The sequence below is a fragment of the Bemisia tabaci genome, chromosome 4 (assembly GCF_918797505.1).
Source record: "Bemisia tabaci chromosome 4, PGI_BMITA_v3".
In the NCBI taxonomy this organism is placed as follows: Eukaryota; Metazoa; Arthropoda; class Insecta; order Hemiptera; family Aleyrodidae; genus Bemisia; species Bemisia tabaci.
This window is the reverse complement of record NC_092796.1, coordinates 25,802,182-25,825,089: the sequence shown is the minus strand read 5'-3', so window position 1 is coordinate 25,825,089 and position 22,908 is coordinate 25,802,182. Positions and strand designations below refer to the sequence as shown.

At 40.7% G+C, this 22,908-nt stretch overlaps 1 protein-coding gene across 1 annotated transcript in view; it reads left to right on the top strand.

The window, feature by feature from the left end:
* LOC109032803 (ras-related C3 botulinum toxin substrate 1) overlaps positions 1-22,689 on the top strand; it is a 29,220-nt gene extending 6,531 nt beyond the window's left edge. Inside the window, exons 2-6 of the mRNA XM_019045102.2 lie at positions 17,061-17,132; positions 18,622-18,739; positions 19,221-19,283; positions 19,808-19,942; positions 21,936-22,689. Coding sequence (XP_018900647.1) covers positions 17,061-17,132; positions 18,622-18,739; positions 19,221-19,283; positions 19,808-19,942; positions 21,936-22,091 — 544 coding nt within the window. The 3' untranslated portion in view covers positions 22,092-22,689. The remainder of the gene's footprint in view (positions 1-17,060; positions 17,133-18,621; positions 18,740-19,220; positions 19,284-19,807; positions 19,943-21,935) is intronic.
* The last annotated feature ends 219 nt before the right edge of the window (positions 22,690-22,908 follow it).

Here is a 22,908-nt window from a genome sequence, read left to right as displayed (position 1 = left end):
CCAGATAACAGGTATGAACAAAAACCGCTTTCGGAAGCAAGAATTTGAACGTGCACCGAACAATCGGCTAAAATTGAATATTCGATGCTCATAACTAGAACTCGGGAGAATTATTTAGTTTTTCTCAAGAAAATCTCGGGGAATCGGTGAGAACTTCGGTTTATCATCAGGGAATGAGTTCCAGAAAATCAGGGAATAAACATAGTCAAGAATTCTAGACGGCATGGTTTAATCTTCCTGCACTAAAATTATGCACGGACTTCTAAACGTCAGGTTTTTTTTTCGCCTAGTTTTCTCGGCTCTGAGGGAAACGGCATGAGGCTCTGGAAATCAGCGGCCGCTTGCTAATTTTGATTCTTGTCATGGCCGCTCACTAGTTTCAATTTTATTCAGTAGGTCTCTAAGCTCAACCAAATCGCATTTTATTTAAGAGTTGAAGTTCAAAGATGTCGTAAACTACTTTCGCCAGCTGTTGGAACGGAGCCAATGCAGCTTTCCGTTTATTCCCGCCTTAATTTTCAGCTCTCGTTGTTGTTGTTATTGCGTTTCATTTGTCTTTGGTTTTTCATACAGTCAGTTGGACCGTGTTTAGCAGAAAGGAACCAAGCCGCATTAGCTGTTGCCAAATTCAACTGGGGAATTTAATTTTTTCAAGAAATTTTAAAGAATTTGCCTCGTACTATGCAGAAAATTCACTGATATCTGCACTGAAATCCGCACAACCGTTTTCATCTAATAAATTATATTGTCCCATTAAATTTGGCAACAGCTGGTCCAGCGAGGTCCTATTGTCATGAAGGCAACAACGAGCCTCAATCTCCTTCCTTCGAGTTATGTTCAAACGTAGTCAAATCATCAACTTTGAATGACAAGTTTCGGCCATCAAAACACGATTTTTCAGGGTGATCCGAAAGTCCGCACCCCCCCCCCCCCCCCCACCCTTACGATCCTCAGGGATCATACCCTTTCTCAGATAGGCCCGCCTAAAATTTTGGGGGATCCCGAAGGTTGTCACCTTTGACCTACGAGTACTCGCGAAACAAGTCTCCTCATCAATTTGTTCAAAAGTTACTGGGGTGGTACCGAACTTTTCGATCGGTTGTAAGAGTAGCGCAAAAATGTCGGATTTAGGAAAAAAAAAATTACAAACGAGAAAAGGCGACAAAATCTCTCATTTCCTGAGAGTGTAGTAATTTTTCATTTTGTCGTCTTTCAGTGATACAAGAGACAGCACCTTTAATTAGTCAAGTTAAGAGAGAAACCAAACACGCCATTTGGCCTGGAACGGCGCGGCACAGAGAGCAATGATGACAAGGACTTGAGATGAAAACAGATGAAAAGGAGAAGCCATCGGCGCGGCGATCGGCATGTAACACATATCAGCGCGTACAAGACTGCACGAATACTTCACGCATTGCATGAAACACAGTGCGGTCATTGCGGTCAGCGTGAAACGGATAGCGCCTACAAGAATGCATGAATACTTCACGCATTGCGCCAAACACAGTGCGGCTAGCGTGAAACTCATGGCGCCTACAAGACTGCGTGAATACTTCACGCATTGCGCAAAACACGGTGCGGTGTGCGCGGCGCGGCGGCGGAAGTTAAAATCATCAAACCACACTCATGTTTGTTCTTTCATAATGTTTTCCTTCATTTCTTATGAATGGAAGGCCTTGTTCACACAGAGATAGGTTTACAAAACTTAACTTTTGCTGGTAGTGTTGACAGAGCATCCCCAAGAAATGTGTTCAACACGAGTAAATGCGTCTTATGCACCCCTCCCCCGCTGGCACGTTCACTTGATGGTTTTATTGATGTTTCAATACGAATGAGAAGGGGGCGGCAAAATAGAGGCGGCAAGGAGGTAAATCCGGCCCTGTCTGATACGATCGTATTAGAGCTTACCCGCTTGCTTTTTCTCTGCACTGCATGCTGTTCTTGGAAGGGGAGAGTAGAGGGCGTTTAATGGGTCAGTCGCACTGGTCACAGAATCATGTTTTGATGATTTACAGAGACAAGCAAAAATTAATGAGATCCGTCCAAACGCCAAATTTCCAAATCCAATATTAACGAGTTACCGCCCATCGAAAAACACGGCGTATGGCATCACCCACCGCGGTAGTGCATACCTACCCAGGTTTCTTCCGTGATTTGCGTCGAGCAACGAGCAGTCAGAGCAGACTAATCAGCGAAAAGAAGGGCGGAAGGAACCCTGGTATGTACTACCGCGGTGGGTGACTTCTAACGCCGTGTTTTTCGATAGTCAATGTAATTTTGTATGATATCCGCTAAAATATTGGACGTAGAAACTTGGAGGTTAAACATTTATGATTACTTTTTGCTAATCATCAAGCTTAAACCACCAGAACACGATTCTGTGACCAGAGCAGCTGACCAATGGACCACAAGACAAGGTACGAATTTCAGCATTCTGATACATATTTCTTCCTCAAAATTTCACACGAAACACGATGCGCACAACGAAAATTACCGAAATCAACTCCTTCCGAAGATATTTAATAATGATTCTTGGTGCGTGAATTGAAACCACCCGCTCATGAAAACTCAATGCTCTACGTGATTCACATCGCGTGCTAAACGTTATCATGAACGTCTCTGCGATAAAAAAATCTGGCAACCTCAATCTTGACGCTTTGGCTCAGCTATAGCAAATTACTTATAGTTTGAAAAACACATGATGGGAAATGAACATCGCTTGATTGAGAAGCTTGCTGAAACCGTTGTAGTGTGCGCTTTGACTCACGTAGAGCTTTGAGTTTCTTGTGAGCGGACAGTTCAAATTCCTCGTAACCAATGTGAAATGAAAATGGTAATATCTCCGTTAGGAGCTGGTTTCAATAATTTTCGTTGCGCGAATCGTGTTCTACGTGAAATTCTGGTTTTGAAACATGTATCAGAATGCTTAAATTCGTACCGTGTCTAGTGGTCCATTGCCGATGCAATAATTATAAATAATCTTGGATTTCGATTCTTCAGCGTGGATGATACGTAACATTGCATGATATGATCAATTCATGCGCTGAATACCTTGAACATTCCGTAGTTCCTTAAAAGGTATTAAAGTTTTATTGACTATCAATAATTCAAATTCATACTACCCGCTCCCCGGTTAAAATCGCGGATTACTAGGTGCCTCTCCTCAAAGCTAGCCCGAAAGTTGGTTCTAAAGTTGTATTTGAAAATAGCGATCGAAAAGTGGTATAGTGACCCAATGATCACAAAGGCTGTCTGGATGAATCAGTGACTGATAAAGCGTGTGAGAGGAGCCGTCTATAAACGGAAAATAAAAATGTTTATCACTCAATGATAAAGTAAATAGCGCATTGTGCTTTCGTGTGAAGTAATAATTAGATTAGTCGTAAATCGGAGGGTTTGCGAATAGCGCTTCGCGTCGACACCTTTTTTTTTGGTTTTTGTTGTTTTCTTTTCATAGGTCCAGTACCAGGAGCTGTCCATTCAGTTTTCGCAATTTATCGGTAGCGCGAATATTTTTTGCGCTTTTTTTCATGCAATGCTCCAATGTCTCCCCCAAAATTTTAGGAACCCGTTTTTCCGGCAAACCTGATTTTTAGGAGCATTGTATAATTGGACAGCGTTTAGCAGAAAGGAACCAAGCCTCATAAGCTATTGCCGAATTTCAGTAAGCAATTTAATTTTTTACAAGAGAATGTTTGTGCGGATTCCCTTGAAAATTGAAGGAAATTTGCTTTGTACTATGCAGAAAATTATCCGCACAGGCGTTTTATGTAAAACATGCAATTGCTCAGTTAAGTTTGGCCATAGCTGATGTGGCTTGGTTCTTTTCTGCCTAACGCGGTCCAATTTTTAGAAGCCAGAAGGATTTTTGACACGATTTGAAAAGTATAAAATTGTACAAAGAAAACGCCGCAACTAAAATTGGGGCTGTGCCGATCTTTTGAATCACTTTCTTTTGGATAGCTTCCCTAAGTTTTAAGCATCAAACGCCGAATTTCTGGCGCATTTCATACTTAATTCAAGTCACCTACGTAGTATACCTACCTCTTGTGTGGAAAAATACTCTTGATTCAATCAGATTTTTGCCTAAATCAAAAGGAAATCCGCTCAAATTAAGAGGCTTGGTTCTTGATTTAAGCAAAAATCCGATTGAATCGAGAGTATTTTTTCTTGTCGATGTTTTTAAGAGTCTGGACTCTAGATCCAATGTGTTTTTTTTCCAGTGTTGATACTTGATTGGTAACCCCCCCCCCCCCTTCCCATTTCAGGAATGTTCACTCCTCGCACTAGTTGATCAGGGCAGAAAAATTTCATGTGCCGTTTCATCGGGCAGCTCGGCACATCGAGAGCTCGAGTTGAATAAGAATGAGAGTCGGTAGATTTTTCATGAATGGCCTACACATGAACTCGCGTAATCTGATTAGTAAGTGCAGAGTGAGATGATTCATTTTGCGCTGATGATAAAGTAAGACTCCTGGTCACCGGTACGAAAACCATGCCTCTCATTTGCTCTCTCCATTCTTCACCCCCTCACGCAACGGTTCTTTATTTTCTACCCCACTCCCCAACTCCACACATTTTCCCAAATTCAGTCGTGCTACTATGGTATTGTTTTGTACAATGCTAGTAATTACTCTTCTAAAACCCAGAGATTTCAGAATTTTTACAGTGCTTCAGTCCTGAGCCAATTTTAACCTTTTCACTTTCCACGCCGCCAAAAATCGCAACAAAATTAATCTCCCTTTTGCAGCGTAATATAGAACATTAGAGCTCGCCTTTAAGTTTTGTAATGGTGTCAGTGCAGCGCCCTAGCGACTCAAATTAGAACTTGAAATGGCAAGTCGTTTTGCCACTGGGTCTCTAGTACTGCTAAAATGAATGGCGAGACGTCTTCCCGTGGGAATTTAGTAGGATAGGAGAGGTATTCTTCCGCGCTAAGGAAAAACGCCGTATGAACCTTCAGGCATTCCCAAATTTCCTATGATAAAACACGACATTTTCGGTAAACTTATGAAAATTCTTCTTCCAATTTCACAGATAATTTTGTTCGCAACTTCACCCTAAGTTCCTGAACATTTCTGGGGAAAATATTTATAAATTTCCTCAAAAATAAACATTTTAGTGAAGGAAATATGGCAACTCTCGGATGTTCATACGGCGTTTTTCCTTAGCACGGCAGAATACTGCCGTGCTAAGGAAGAACGCCGTGTGAGAATTCGAGAGTTGCCAAGTTTCTTCCGATACAATGTTTATTTTTGCGGAAAATTATGAATATTTTTCCTTGAAAATTTCAGGCATTTTCAGATCAAACAAAATTGTCTGAAAAGTTGGCAGAAAAATATTCAAAAATTTTCCCAAAAATTAGCGATTTGCCAAAGGAAATTTTGCTACGCCTGAAGGCTCGTACGGCGTTTCTCCTTAGCACGGCAGTATTCGTAAAGTAAGTGGATGATTGTGCCATCCTCAGAGGTGATGACGATGCCTAAAATCAAACGGACCACAATTTGCAGTTAGGAACTACAATCTCTGGTTCATTTGTAAAAACACGTATGTTCATACGGAAACTGATAGTACATACGTTTTTTCTACAATAAGCCAGAAGTCGTAATCCCTAATTGCAAAATGAAGTCCAAATCGATGAAAAGAGCTACCATCAACATACTCTCAGTCTCAGCTTCCTCAGGCCCGGTTCAGGCTCTCGAATTTCTCGTCGAAGTAGTTTTAGCCAAATTAAATCTAATTCGTCGAACTTGTTTCGCGAAAGTTCGGCCAACGATGGAACGTCCGGACCGGGCTCTAGACAACACCCCCCCCCCCCTCCAGTTTTTCTAATTCGATTCACTGGTTCGCGAATAATCGCTCTCACCTCTCATTAAATTTACGAAAATTCATGCACGGGTATATGTCACGCCACTAAACCTTGTGTTTTTTGTTTAATATTCTGAAAGTACCTGGTGAGTAAATTACGTGGAGATTCATTGCGTAATTTTTGGAGCCGAAATCCCAGACAAGCACCTGCTTTAAAAAAGTCCAATTGGACTTGAAGGAATTTCAAACGCGCCGAAATGGGGTGTTTTTAATGCATCATCGTGTTCTGCGCTTCATTTACCTTCCAAAATCTCTATTCGCAAGTCAAAATTGGACTGCGTTAAACAGAAAGGAACCAAGCCACATCAGCTATTGCCAACTTTAATAGAGAAATTTAATTTTTTACAAGAGAACGTTTTTGCGGATTCCTTTGACATTTTTGAGGAATTTGCTTCGTGCTACGCAGAAAATTCACTGTTTGCAGATAAATCCGCACAACCGTTTTCAGGTAAAAAATTAAATCGCCCAATTCAATTTGGCAATAGCTGATGTGGCTTGGTTCCTTTTCTGTTTAAAGCGGTCCAATTCGTTCATAGTTTAATGATTCATTTTAAGAGTAAGTTTTTTGGTGCTATCTAGAATCTGAACGCTTCCTACAAGGGTAGCATACCATAATCGTGGTGAAGGACATCATGCACGGAACGACGCATTTAAGTTCGCGACGTTAGGGGAATTTCCCATCTCGGTTAAATTTGTGAAAGAAGGACCTATGACCTATTATTGTTTCCGCACAAAAGTTTAAGTGATTTTTCTCTGCCCTCTTGAGAATATTTCTCAAAACCTCTATACTCTACACAAAAATGCAATTTTTTTCTACCTTGTTTTGTTAGAAGAGGTGTTAAAATTTTTATTTTATTCATTGCCAAAAATTCAATGGAACGGAAATTTAAAAAGAAATTTGTTCAGCCTAAGTAATCTGGCTTATCAACGCCGGTTTCCTTTCTGCTCGTTGCATTGGAAGCATAAAGGGGAAAAGACAAAAGGCAGATCCTATAATAGTCCTCAAGCCACAATGCTATTCTGCTGGAGTCCCCAGTGCTTTCGAACATTTCCGCCTCATAAACTGCTGACTTCCTTTCTATGAATTTGTACCAAGCTCGGAAAATTGACGTGTCGCCATCTCTTTGTTCGCAATAAAGTCGAACATGTTTCGTTCGCTAGAATGGGTCAAACAGGGCGTGAAAATAAATTACATTCATCGGCACACCGGTGAAAATACAACATAAATTGTTGTCTAATAGCCATTGTTCTTCAAAAACTCATAACCTGTCAGTATTTTTTTCATCTTAGCCCCTCCTCTACCCTACCCTACCTTACCATACTTCTGTCTCTTTTCTTAAATCGGTGGAATTTCACAATAGACATGTTATGCTGATTTCAACGGAAGCTCTGCTCGGTCGATGCTTAATTGTTTCCATGGAACGTGTCTTCGATTTTAAATCGCGTAAAGGTGTTTAAATACCGTTTTCAATCGCTATCTTCGGAGAGCGCCTAAAGGAAATCTTAAGGAATGCGCCTGCAAGTAGAAATCTAGGCCATAAGCACAGCCGTGCGCGAATAGTTGCGTGTGGTGTGTGGCGTAGGGATTTTACCTCATGACATGGTGATTTTACGGAAACCCTTTTCAGGATTTCGGCCCCTCTTCGATATACTGATCATTTTTTAATCCACGTATCTTTTTAAACACCCCTTAAGCTCACATCATCTTGTAGTGAGCCAGAAACATGTTCGTGATGCAAAAATTATCAAATGGACTAAAATTATTCGGTTTCGTTTCTTTTTTTCCCTTTTTTTTTGATTGGCCACTCTCCCACAGACTTTTGTCGTTGCTCCAAATTATTTACCGCGAAAATCGCGCCGTGTTTTACCTCGCGTATAGTGCAGAATGATCGAGTTTTGGTGGTTTATGAAAATACAGAATTCTTTATTTCTTTGTCTTCATGAAGCTCCAATCGTCGCTTCCCTAGCGTGAGGGCGTATCCTAATTTTCACGTGAGCCCTGTTTTACACGTAAATCCATGCTTTCTGCGGCTCATGCGGAAATATAGATACGTCCTTATGTCAAAAGGACAACGAAATACTCGCGGGCAGTGCCCTCTCGTTTGTTACAACAGCGTGGCCAACAGAGTATTCCATGTGCAAACAAAAACATCGTTGTTTGCATCGCTTCTTTCAGTTGTGAACCCTTACCGCCCGTAGCCTTAAAATCGACCGTCAAGTGCAACATCGCAACGCACGATTGCTTTACTTGAAGATTAGGAGGGCAATATACTGTGTAGAAATGTTCATTCTGAGAAGAAGTTGGAGTTATTTTCGTTACTCTCAGACAACCAGTACGCGCTCTCTAGTACTTAAACAGCAAAAATGCAAAATCACGTATCTCCATTGCGGTGTTTCAAAATTTCTGTCTTTGCTTTATTTTTTGGAAGAGAAAAAAACCAACTACATCGCTTGAAATCTATACAGAATATTCTGTTAATAGACAAAGAGAATCAAGGAAGTTTTCAAAAAAGTATTTCGACTAGTTTTTCAAAGAAAAATTCAGTAAAGTATGACAGGAAGTCTGCAATGTTGAAAACGAAGGCACGTGGTTTCGCACTGTGGTCATCAAGTTTGAACGTGATTTTGCACTTTGAAAATCAAGTTTGAACGTGGTTTTGCACTTTGAAAATCAAGTTTGAACGTGGTTTCGCACTTTGGCCATCAAGTTTGAAGTTCCCTTTACTAAGATAGGTGCGCTCATACCGCTCATAGCGCCGAAGACGCTGCAAGATTTCAACTGGATGCGTTTCTCTCTTATTTTCTTGTGCCATTTCGGTCGCCAACTGTTTTATTTGTTTGAAATTGTCGTAATTTTCCCCGGATTTTCGATGCCCAAAGTCTGGCAAGTTCTAATCCATCGTCAATAGACCTGTTCCCTTAATTGAACCACCCCTCCCCCCATAGCGAAGTGCCTTCCCGACGTGTCCAAAAAAGAGGAATTTATCACGTGGCATATTGATATGAACATTTCTCGCTAATATTAGGGATGGTAACCTAATTTATTGGGGTACTACCACAATTAACCATCGGAAATTTCGATATCATTGAACAACCCCATGCTCTTTTCTTTTCGTACCCCTGCACAATGAAATATTAATTTTCGTGAGCTAGATGTCATTACAAGCATCGGCTGAGACGTTCTCCGGACCACGCTTTTTAAGTTCTAAAATATGTAGCTGGAATTAGAAGTTGCCCGTTTATTCGGATTCGGATTATATCCCCCCTCCGTCAGATCTCTCTTTTATTTTTATTTTTTTGGGATCGATCCATACCCTCCGCTCGGAAGTTTGTTTATTCTCGTTCAGAGAAAATGCATTGTTTTATCGGTCCCTGGACCCACCTCGTTTCTGCACATCGCGTCGGAGCACTCTACTGAATGTCAGTGGCCCCCGTTATTTACCAACCTCCGTTACGCAAACCTTATGTTTTGACATAACGCTTGGCCCTTGGCCAAAATTATTTATCCAACGCCCCCCCCCCCCCCCCCCCTCGGTTACAGGACTTTTGGTCCAATTTTTTTTGTCCATAAATTTTTTCGTCCAATTTATTTTGTCCACGACTTTTTGTCCTTGAAATCTGGTCCAAGTTAAATTCGTCCTGGTAAATAGTTAGTCCTACGCATTTGTTCGTCCAGTGGTATTAGGTCACATTTCTGTGGTCCAGTAAGGTAAAAAAGTTATGTCCAAAACTCACGTCCAATGAGGCCGTTTCAGCTACTTCCTTTCAGCTTTCAGCTACTTTCATTCATCGTCTGAGTCTTCTTCGTCCGAGTCCGGTGGATCTGCGCGTGGCGTGTGCAACTTGAGGTGGTACGCACATGCTCGGAGGTACTTCTTAAGTGAGTTCGTGTCCTTGTAATGTTGGTAATTTCGGACGATGTTGGCAATCATTGCCTGATTGGTAGTGTACTTCTTGCTCACCGGTGGTTTAAAGCGGCGATGACCCCCCCCGAGCCTGTGTTAACGTACGCTCTGTGTCCTGTTGAACCGTTTTAAAAGCGTCAATGAGCTTCCAAATGTTAGCATGATGCGTGCCGACGATTTGGTTGAATTTTGAGTGAAAGCTCTCAACTGCGTTGTTTGTTCTAATACGATCTGCCAAAACTAAGTTGTAGACGTTCCATGTTTCGGGAGGGAACAGGGGAGGTACCGCACGTCTTCTTCCCCGAGCTGGTTTGCCACGCACGTACGTGTGGTCAACGTACGTCGCAAATTCGGTTAAAGCGTCGTCTATTTCCTCATAGAGAAAAATGAAAGTTTCCACCAAATCTGCAGGAGGGATGAACGGCAGAGCCATGAGTTCCAGTAAGTTACGTCGTAACTCGGGTTCTTCTGTATTTAAATAATCGGCCCGCAGCCCTCGGCTAACAATCTGACGCCATAAGGACTGGGAAGATCGCAGATCCACCAGACTCGGACGAAGAAGACTCAGACGATGACTGAAAGTAGCTGAAAGCTGAAAGGAAGTAGCTGAAACGGCCTCATTGGACGTGAGTTTTGGACATAACTTTTTTACCTTACTGGACCACAGAAATGTGACCTAATACCACTGGACGAACAAATGCGTAGGACTAACTATTTACCAGGACGAATTTAACTTGGACCAGATTTCAAGGACAAAAAGTCGTGGACAAAATAAATTGGACGAAAAAATTTGTGGACAAAAAAAATTGGACCAAAAGTCCTATAACCCCCCCCTCTGCCCCCCTTAACCCCCCTCCCCCCGGGACCCCGCGGGTGTTGATCGAGTCGTGATCTGTTATTGCCCCCCGTCAAAATTCGTATGGAACTTTTATCAATCGACCCCCCCCCCCTCTCCTCCGCACGGGGTGCAATTTGCTCCTTGTTTTGCGAGCTCAGCTTGGGAAAATTTTTATGTGGCCAGGGCGAGTCCAAGAATTTCTTTTTCTTAAATGGAGCTCCTGCATGCGTGAAGGATTCACGATTTAAGTGCCTCCTCTCACGTAAAATTTCGCTAGTAACACAACGGTGCCACTGGTTTTTTTCTGAAATCAACTCTAAAGCTCAAAGCCAGCTCTCAAAATTGAGGCCGTAATAGAGGGGATATCCCACGCTACCCTGAGAGTCCATTTTCATATGAAGGCAAACTCTCTATGCAAAAATAGGGAGCAGATACATCAACAGGGTTGCCCTTTTGTTTGGGGGCTCCAAACTTGAAAACACGACAACCCTGCTAATGTATTTGCTCCCTATCTTTGCACAGAGAGTTTGGCTTCGTACGGAGATGGACTCACAGGGTAGCGTGGGATATCCCCTCCATCACTGCCTCAACTTCGAGAGCTTTTTTTAAACTTTGGAGTTGATTTTAGAGGAAACCAGTGGTACTGTCGTGTTTCTTGCGAAATTGTACTATGAATCAGTACTTGAATCGCAAATGTCCAACGTACGCAAGGGCTCCATCGGCTGCGGAAACCCTGATGTCTATTAGAGCATCAAGGAACCTGGAGACGGGACGGTGCTGTGACAGTTGATTCTGAAGGATCAATAACTTATAAAAACTTTAAGTGCGTGATCAATCCCAAGAACGCACAAAAGGACGGAAGTCCATGATTTTGATGCGGGCGGCGGGTTCAGTCGAATATTCACAGTTTCCTCATTCGTCATGACTCCTTGTCAGCACCCGCGTCACTCGCTTCAACAACGGGCTGTCCGCTGTTTTGCTCAACCCTTCCATGTCTATCCATCAATTAATTCGTTCAAAGACCATTGAATCGCTTTCCGGACTTTCGAAGGATTGATTCATAATTCCGATAAAAATTAACAAACTACTAATTTTGTGAAATTTCAAAACGTGAAACACTTTCCATCTCCGCCCGTGTAATTTTTGTCTAGATTTTCGAAAGATTGAAAATAAAACGGTTGACGTAATTTATGGACGGCCCCTATAGACGAAGAATGCAAAAGGGATATGGAGAGATCCCTGGTGCGGAAGCGGGTGGTTGCAATGGATAAAGGAGGCAGGTAATAGACTACAGAGAGACACTATAGTTAGACTATCATTTCTCCCTTAGTCTATAGGAACCACCCATTTCAACGAATCGGTTCGCTCCATAATCCCTATGTCTTCTTTGTCTATCGCTTTGTCTATCAATTCAAACAATCAGCCCGCAGAGGGGTTGACTATTGCCCCTCCCCTCTTACTGCGTGCCGGAGCTTTCGGTCGTCCAATGAGCTTCGCGTCGCGGCTGCTGCTCGTGAGTGCATATTTGTTGTTGCCAGACTCACATAAATACGATAAGTCATAACCTGCTCAAAACTAAAATACGAGGGCCGTCCTCCAATCACGTCCGGCAATATCTCTTCTGACACCCCCGTCTGCCCCCAGCATGACGAACACCTCTTATGTAGTTTCTAGTCACAACATACCAACTTTAATCAGAAGTCATGGTGTCTCTTCTTGTTCGTGAGATCTGCATTTTGCAATAAGGAACTGCACAGTTACTTGCTCATCCATAAAAACACCTATCTGCATAGGAAAACTCATGGCACATATCCTCTTTCTAGGATGAGTCACACATTATAGTTCCTAATTGCAAAATTTAGTCCATTCTCTGTAGGAAGTGATCTCCTCCCTGCTTGGAAACTCGCTCTTGCCGGAGCCGAATTTGCATAGTAAACAATTCGTAATTTTTAGTATAAAAAGGAAATTTTTTAGCGTTTACTAGAAAGGAACCAATCCCCATCAGTTATTGCCGAATTTCACTGGGCAATTTAATTTCTTACAAGAGAACGTTTTTGCGGATTCCTTTGAAACTTTTCAGGGATTTGCTTTGCGCCATGCAGAAAATGCTCTGAAGTTTGCACAAAAATCCGTACAACCGTTTTCATTTTAAAAAGTAAATTGCGTGATTAAGTGTGGCAGTAGCTGATGTAACTAGGTTCCTCTCTGCTAAACGCGTTTCAAATTTCCGATATCACTCAAAAATCATACACGGAGAAAAAAACTTCGTGCGTGGGACCCGAAGTTTAGGTCATATGGATCTCTGAAGTTTTCGGATTGAGCATTCGAACACTAAAGGTCCAGCTGCTGAGGTTTGGATCACACATCTGAAACTTCAGTTCATACGTCTGAAGTACTTCGGTTTTCACATCCGAAGAACTTCGGTTCTCTTATCCAAAAAACTTCGGTTCTCACATCTGAAGTACTTCAAATGTAAGAACTGAAGTTTCAGATGTGTGATCCGAACCTCGACAGCTATACCGTAAGTGTTCGGATGCTCAATCTGAAAATTTCAGGGATCCATACGACCTAAACTTCGGGTCCCACGCACAGGGTTTTTTCTCCGTGTACATGTTGGGAAGCCCCTAAACAATTTCAGGGTCCTAAATCTGAAATAAGGCCGGAAAAATGGCAGCGGGGGCCATCGGTCATGACGCTGTGTCCGCTCTGTGTGAGCCTTCCTCTCCTCTCGGTTCACACTACTACCACCGCATCGTTGGGCTCTGCCAGACATCCATACATAGAGTTGATTAATAGACCCACCACGTACCACCACATGGATCTCGCCGATGCGCACATAAACACACACACGTGCTCACATTCCCCGCTGTCGTGCAGTAAGCTCTGAGCTCTTTTTAAGGGGCACGAAGTCAACAAAACGAACGTAAACAGGACCTGGAGATCGTGTTTGTATACCCTCACGAAGAGTGTCATTTTTCGGTTAGCTCCTTGGTGCGGCTTCCTTCAGCCACTCGCAATTTCACTTTTGACCATATCCGTCGCATAGTCATGTTCCCATCGCGGGATGATCGTAAACCCGGTCCAGCAGACTGATTGTTGAAATGATCGACAAAGCTATAGATAAAGACGACGAAAGAGATATGGGTGGATCCTATTGGTGGAAGCGGGCGGTTGCAATGGACGAAGAAGGTAGAGAATAGACTAACTCACGGCAACCCACGAGAGACTCTCAGTTAGTCCATCATTTACCCCAGTAATCTGTAAGAACCACCCATTTCAACCAATAGGATCGCTCCATACTCATTGTGTCTTCTTCGTCTATAGCTTCGTTCATCAATTGCGGAAAGTAGCCCGCTGCCCTTGTAGGACGACAGTTTCAATCGGACGGTACCCAAAAGCCGAAATGGACCGCATGTAGCAGAGAGGAACCGAACCACATCAACTATTGCCAAATTTAATTGGGCAATTTACTTTTTTACATGAAAACGGTTGTGCGGATTTTTGTGCAAATTTCATAGAATTTTCTGAATGCGAATTCAAAGGAATCTGCTTAAACGTTCCCTTGTAGAAGATAAAATCGCCCAGTTAAATTTGGCAATAGCTGATGTGGCTTGGTTCCTTTCTGCCAATCGCGGTCCAAATTTCACTCATCTGGCGTTGGGGCGTAACTCGATTTCTGCATGAGCCCCAAATAGGACGGATTCTTATGTAAAACAGGGCTAACCGGAAAATTGAAGTATGCCCATGCGTTAAGAGAGGCGCGATGAAATATCCATAAGCGCGAATCCCGAAAGTGGGAAATGCATAGTTCAAAGGCGCAACCGGAGACAGTCGAGTTTCCCCAAAAGCACAAATACCTTAATTTAATAAAGGAAAACTTGAGGAGAAAAATGTTCATGATTTTCGTCAACGCCTCGCCTTCTAGGACTTCATGCGAGGAACTTGAGGCCGGCTCCCCTTAAGTACCTCGTCATTGATTCGTTTTTTTTTTATGAACCCGATCTCCTGGTGCTCCGATTCGATGACCCTGGGGCAATCAGTGACGCTAGACATTTTTTCTTTTAAGCCCTGGTTTCTGCCTCACCGGGTTCTGAACTGACCGTACAGATTGATGTATACTTTTCTGAATGGATTTTTTCAATTTTCCCGCGAAAAGAAATTTCCCGGGACGTGCGCTCGAGAATTTCCGGCCACAGCATCCATGAATTGACTCTACCCAGAGTTGCCACAGTCAGTGAATACCGGGAAATGCCAGGGAATTTTACAAAGTCAGGGTAAACCCGGAAATGTCAGGAAAAATGACGAAAATGTCAGGGAAAAATTGTCAAGTCACCTTTATTCGCTTTCTCGAATGGGTTTGACGTTTCGGACAACTTTTACCTGACAACTATTTCGAACTACACATGAGGACTTAAATGTAACAATGGCGGATGTGAAAAATTACCTTTTCGAAACAAGTTCAAAAAACTGTTTTGGCATCGAGATAATTTTGAGAAAATACTTGAGATGTGATCTTCAAGATCTGTTCATTATGTCAGAGCCGAACATATTGGATTTTTGTGTGACCAAAACAGTTTTTTAGGCGTTTTTCGGAAAGGACATTTTTTACATCCGCCATTGTTACATATAAGGCCTCATATGTCTTTGACAATCAGGCATTTGTTAAATTGTCAGGGAATTTCACCAAAATGTATCAAGGAATTAAATTCTCCAAATTCTGTGGCAACCCTGTCTACTGTATTCGTCGTTCTTGGCTCAGGAAGTGTAGGGTCCGCAGCTCACATTTCAGGAGGGCAATGATGTATTAGGTACAAATAAACAATTGAAGCGTTTTTCAGAAAATTGACAATGTCGTGAAGAAAATCTGTAATAGTTTACCTCGTCGGCACAATAGGCAACGACGCTGGAATCAAGACTCTTAGCCACAAATAATTGTGCAAAGGCATAGGGCATATGATATGATTATCTGTCGTTGAGCTTGATTTGTCGAGCAACTATTCATGTCTCAGAGATGCCTTCGTAGGTGAAACGAAGACTTGAAGATCTATGTCCTTTTTGGATCCTCACAACACTGACCGCCGACGCGCCTGGAGAATCGAAACGCCTTCATTTCCGTGCGTATGCAACGCGGACATCCATGGAGCCCGAATAGTTGCATCCAGGCGCTGTAATGAAATTAGTCCAGTATTCGTCGCATGCGTGTGCAATGGAGATGTTGCATATGTGAGGGATATGCGATTTGACTGTTGATTCATATGTAAAAGTTCGCGAGAAACACGATGCGCGATGGTGCCACTGGTTTTCTCTGAAATCATCTCCCAAGCTCAAAAAAAGCTCTCAAGTTGAGGCCAAAATGGAGGGGATATCCCACCCTACCCTGAGAGTCCACGTCTACATCAAGACAAACTCTCCATGCAAAGATAGGGAGCAAATACATTAGCAGGGTTGCCGTGTTTTCAGTTTTGGAGTCCCCGAATAAAGTGGCAACCCTGTCAATGTATTTGCTCCCTATCTTTGCATGGAGAGTTTGTCTTGATGTAGACGTGGACTCTCAGGATAGGGTGGGATATCCCCTCCATTTTGGCCTCACTTTGAGAGCTTTTTTTGAGCTTGGGAGATGATTTCAGAGAAAACCAGTGGCACCATCGTGTTTCTCGCGAACTTTTACATAACAATCAATGGTCAAATCGCAAATTCCTCACACATGCAACATCTCCATACTGACTGCCGCGCCGACGCACCTGGAAAATCGAAACGCCTTCATTTCCGTGCGTATGCAACACGGACATCTATGGAGCCCGAATAGTTGCATCCAGGCGCTGTAATGAAATTCATTCAGTATTCGTCGCATGCGGGTGTAACTGGGGGCGCTTTTCTTGTTTTTCCCATTCCCGAATTTAATCCCAGCGTTGCCTAATGTGCCGATGAGAATTGATGACTAACGGTTTCAGAAATTTGACTGGTTTCAATTAATTCATGCACCATTCCAAACAATCGAATTCGATGGCCCCGAAGTTGCGACGCGGAGTTTGACATTTGAAAAGGTTACCTGGTGAATCATTAAGAGCGCCCTTTCGCTCTCGTCGAAAATAACGCATCACAACCCGCAGGCCATCCTAAGGTTCAGTGGCGTGGCGTGAATTGCGATATATAGATTGTTATGCCATTTAAACCTATGGAAAAGGATCGATAAACAGGGTGTTCGCAGCGAACACCTTAATAATCGATTCTTTACCATAGGCTTAAATGGCATAACAATCGATATATCCCAATTCACGCCACGCCACTGCTAAGGTTGCCGAGTCCGTGCTTTTGCAACCTTTGTCACCCGTAACTTTGTATTAAACAAAAAACGGACGATGCCGCACATGTCTTTTCAAATCCCTATCCGGTCTCTCTCTCATTTTTTTGATGCTTTTTTGTAAAATGCGTTCTTATGTTTGTTTCAGTGCCGTCGGTAAAACATGCCTGCTAATCAGTTACACAACAAATGCCTTCCCAGGAGAATATATTCCAACAGTGTAAGTATTATTTGTGTAGACGAGTATTTTAATTTTCATCTCATTGTTGATGTCGCTAACAGAATGGAGAATTTGCTCGCAAATGTTCTTTTGCTTCATCTGAGAGTGCTCGAAGAGCTAATTTCGTAGTATTTGTTGAAAAAAAATTTCTGAGATAGGAAATAGTATAAAAATAGATTTAAAAGTGAGGAAATGCATCACATAGTGACGTCATGTGGCAGTATTTCCCATTTAAGCACATGTATTTTAGCCGGTTAGATTATTTTGTCACATTTCCTCTAATAATTGTTCACTTTATGAACCAAGGGTATATTCGTGTTCAGTTCACTCCACTCAGTAGCTTCTACTGAAGCACGAAATTCATCGAATTCTAGACACCTCCAAATTCTCCATCGCATATTTCTTTTTTGCAGAACGTAGCATATCTCTTTGTCAGCTTCAGTTTCTCTTGAGTCTTTCGGGAAATAAGTACCGGATTGGAGGAATGATGATTTTTGTATCGCTGAGCCCTCCCCCCCCCCCCCCCCCAAAAAAAAAAAGAAAAATCGGCGCACTTTTCTCATTTTTTGCTTTTAAAGAAGAATCCTCACGAGCTCCGACCGCTCGCTTTGTTGAGAGTGAAGGAAGCAGTGGCGTGGCGTGCTTTGCGATATATCGATTGATCTGCCATTTAAACCTATGGGAAAAGATCGATAAACAGGGTGTTCGCAACGAACTCCTCAATATTCGATTCTTTACCATAGCTTCAATTGGGGAAATATCGATAATCGATCATTCACACCTGGCCACTGGAAGGAAGTTCACCCAGGGGCCAGTCTCAAGAATGATATGTAACGCTCTACAGAGCAGGAGAGGTGTCGTGTCGACCGCTGGCGTTACGGATGCGTCACAGAGGGCATGAGGTAGTCCAAGGTTACGTTACTAAACGCTGAATTTGGATCTTAGGATTGACGATGATAGATAATAGATAGCGGGGTAACACTTTCATCCAATATTCACCCCCAAAACGCCGATTTGAGCGGGAGGGGGTGAACTGAACGTTGCATAATTTTGTTTGGAGGAGATGTAGATCTGTATCATAGGAAAGAGTAAGTAGGAGTCAAAAACATATCTAATTTTCAGTCTTACATACCTCTTTTGAAAACGACTCCTTACTCAATTAAGCCTGTAACTACCAGTTAAAATTAGCGACCCCTATACTAGCTGCGCTCGTTTCAATCCATACAGAAACTTAAGTATCTTCTCTTCTATTTATCCATGTCATTGCAAAATCATTTAATTCTTATGAATTAAAAAATGTAGGAGTGACGAATGGTTTTTTGTTTTGGTTCTTGATAACAAATGTGTACACTTTTTCAATTTCAGACCATCATGTTAGTTACTTCCATTGACATTTGGAACCTTTTTTTTATTTTGCTCCAGCATTTTGGAACATTTTTTAATTTATTGTTCCTTGTTTTTCATATTTTCCCCCTTTCTTTCTTTGTAGCTTTGACAATTATTCTGCAAATGTCATGGTAGATGGCAAACCAATCAATCTAGGACTCTGGGATACTGCAGGTCAAGAAGATTACGACAGATTGCGGCCTCTTTCTTACCCACAGACAGTAAGTTTGTTTTAGATTTTAACCTGCTTTGAGTCACCTTTATTACTGTATCTCCCCTTAAAACTGCATCTTGACCAATCAATTTGTAGCATCAAGCCATCAGGAACCGTCAATAAATTACGACATTTTTCAAGCTTGTTTTTGAAGGGAGGAAAACAAGCTGACATTGAGTGCTACTCTTTTTGACACAAATTTAAGTACCTATAGCTTTGATTTTTCAGATATTAAGTAATTTTTGATTCATCATATGTATTCATCTAGTGAGTACAGCAGCTGTATTTTTCAATTTGCTACTTCTCTTGTCTCGTCGCATCATGATTCAGAGCTAAAATCAGATAAATTGGCATACCCTTACTCTACTTTTTTTATTTCTTCATCTAATCCAAAGAAGAAATAAAATCAATGTACTTTTCTCCGAACTCCGATTTAAAATTTCCCAGATACTTAGCCTGTAATGTGTTCCTTTCTCTCTTGTTTTCAGGACGTTTTCCTGATATGCTTTTCACTAGTTAATCCAGCATCATTTGAAAATGTTAGAGCTAAAGTAAGTATTTTACATTTTTCTAGTTCTATTTAATTGAAATGTAAAATATGTACCCTGACAAAATATTCCAACAAGCGATTTTGAGTTAAAAATCGTGTTCAAGTCAATAGTTTTACCGTATGATCAGAATTTGTATCATTTCCTGAATGAAGTGTCTAGGAATTTTGATGGATCACCAGACGGATTAAAAGGTTAAGAACCTCAGTTTATGTTACCCCATTGAAATTTGATTTAGAATCACATTTATTTTATAAATTTCCAAATTCAATTTATAAGTTAGAAAAAACCGGTTTTCTCAACCTTAATTCATACTCACCAAAACTGGTGTCTACTCAAGTCTAATGGAACAATAAAGTAATTTTAGTATATCTTACAATAAATGAATTTTCCTATGTACTCGATAATATGCTTATAACTGCACTTTTCTTTTTCATAATGACTTACAAAGGATAAAATACATTTTATTGTTTGGCCTTCACCTCCCAATTAATTTTTAAAACAATTTCTAAATTTTTTTCCACCAGTGGTATCCAGAAGTACGGCATCACAGTCCTACAAAACCAATCATACTGGTCGGCACAAAGCTGGATCTACGTGAGGACAAAGAAACGATAGAGAAATTGAAAGAAAAGAAACTTGCACCTATTCAATACCCACAGGTAATAAAATTTTAATTTTAATTTCTTAAACTTAAGTCAATCATTTATTTCTTAAATTACAAGTTGCGTGGTCAAAGCATGTCAAATGGTTCTATCTCGTAGATTTTGATTCTCGTTTCTAACTTGAGAATTTTTAAAACATCTTGGTGGGGATTTGGATTTGACAAAGGAAATATTGATAAAAGAAATGCTTTTCATCTCACTACCATACTGCTGCTCTATATCATGTAATTTACTTCTCATGCATGCAGGAAATCCAATCTTCTTGATGATACATTAAAAAATTTGGACGATAAAAATAAGGAAAGAATAGTGAAAAACGTATGCTATTATAAGTGTGCACATATTGCTCACTGATCTAAGAGACCAGGTAAACCTAGACACATCTGAACAATACATTCCATCATTCCCTGAGCGAAAAAACGAAAAAATTACCCAGCGCTTCAATATTTTCTCTTGAAAATTATACTTTTATGACGAAACTGTCAGACATTTTCAACTAAAAACTTCATGGACTCTTCTTTTGATAACAAGCAAAAAGTAGCAAAATTTTCGACGGTCATTGCGCAGCCATACTCTTGGAAAAATTTAAATTGTTCGAGTCAATTATCTAGCCCTGCAATGATTTTATCTCAAATTTGGTGGCCCAAAATCCAGGAAGGTGCAAAGATGATTTACTCTATTGTTTTTCCCGAAGCTTTTTTCATAGCCTCCTGAGTATGGATGTACTACCCTCACTTTGAAAGCTGTCAGGAACTCTCAGTTCTTTTAAACTTAAAACATTTATTTAGTGACTTTTGAAGATGAGGCCGAAACCATGTTAAGGTCTCTTTTAATGTAGATTCACATTAACTTCTGGATTCGACCCCTGTCAGAAAAAATTCGTAGATTCTGTCTAATCTTAATTGCTGAGAATTGAATTTCTTAATGCAGTTCATGCTCACTTATTCGAAATCCTTTAATTTAAAATCCTGAAAAAAAAAAAGCCAATCTCCAAGTAAGAATTCCCATGTTTTAGGGAAAAAAAAACCATCCATTTATTTATTTTCCCCTTGTCAGTTTAAAAATTTCTAAATCCTAATCAGCTCTTTAATTCAAAACTAGAATTACTTCCTCTAAAGTTCCATCTGGCCGAGTTGTACACTCTGTTTTATTGGTAAAGTTTTGATGGTTTTGTTTTTATGAAGATAAGCAAGTTTTTTAATTCCACAGAAACCAGGACTGTAGTCGTATTTTATTTCTTCTTTTTTTTTCTTCCAAGTCTCTGAAGGTACATGGTAGGTGTGAGTAACCTTGAAAGTACCTAGAAGATGTTCTTCTAAATTTAAGGTATAATTCTTGGCAATTACAATTTTTATGTAATATTTAAATCACAGTTTTATGGCCATTAAGAGTGCGTCAGAACTCCCCCATCTAATGTGCCCCTGATCTCAGCTGTTTTGAGAAATCATTTGGACTTTGATACAGCCAGCTGTAGACTTGTCCCAAGGTGATTATTGAGAGTAGAGGGTGTTAAAGTAAACTGTATCAGCTGATCCATAGGTAAGGGCGCAATTTCTGAGATGGCTCTTGTAGTTTGTCCAGAGGTTATGCTACGAGTTGATGGGTGCACTTTGGGAGGAATGTTCTTGTGGTAAAAATCCCAGAATGACTTTGAAAATCTTGCAGAAATGTTCTTCAAAGTCCTTGTATTTTGATTTGAAGTCATCGAAACACTTAGCAAAAATCCTTGAAAGTAATCGATCTTTATTTTATCCTGGCTACATAAATCTTAATATTTCTTACTGTCTGTACTAAAGGATGGCATAAAACTTTACAGCAGTACAAAAGATGCAGTTTAGCTAATTGGAAGTCACTTTGTCACTGTCCTGAATAAACTGTCCCAGTGAGGTAATCAAGCCTTTTGTGTTTAAAATCTTCTCACTTGATATGAAAATAATGTAATTTTATCAATTTCATTATCTGATCTTACATTATTTTTTCATCCTTTCAGGGTCTATCCATGGCAAAAGAAATTAAGTCTGTCAAGTACCTTGAATGCAGTGCTTTAACGCAAAAAGGTCTTAAAACAGTTTTTGACGAGGCAATCCGAGCTGTGTTAGTTCCTCCACCTCCGATGAAAAAGCAGAAGCCATGTGTGCTTCTGTAACAAAAATCTTCTCGTTAAACATCCTGCATCCCGCCTCTCCTTTACTTAATTGTACATTTTCTCTTTTTTCCACTTATTACTCTTGCTCTCCGCTTTGAACTAGATTATAATTTTGTAACAAATTGTTGTTTATACAAATCTGAAAATTTTGTCTCCTGAATTTTCCTAATTTTGACCATCAATTCCTGAGCATTGAATTTTTAAACTTGGACTTACTAATTTTGTCATTATTCACCATTGGCGGAATGCTCACCTAATCAATGTTCAAAGTAGTAAACAAAGTGTGTTGTCGCCTCACACAAAGAGTCTAGCAAAGTATATAAGTTGCCTGTATGCATGAATATTAAGGGTGCTGTGCAATATCAGCTAAGCAAAGATGAACCAACTGCTTAACTGAAATTTCACAATATTTTCAGAAATGAACCTCATGAAATTCATTAGAAATACATGTTTACTGCAATGAGACGGAATTGATCTTATTAAGCAACTTAAAGTCAAAAATAGTGAAGGATATGATGGGTCAAGGACAAAAGTGTCGTTTCTCTGTTATTTCATTACAATGTTATACATATATATATTTTTTAATTTTACTATTCCATTTGCTGGCAATGCATTTTTTATTGTTAGACCCATTCTTCTCGGACCCGGGCCTCAATCTTTTACACGACCCCTGATGGTTTGAATGATTTTATTTTCTCCACTTAAAATTGAGTGTATGAAGGCAAGTGGTTAAAGGTTGCTGAAAGTGAGGTTAAGGCTCATCCTCATCATAAGCACTTTTTTTGCCTATTTATTATTTATTTTCAAGGAAGAGAAG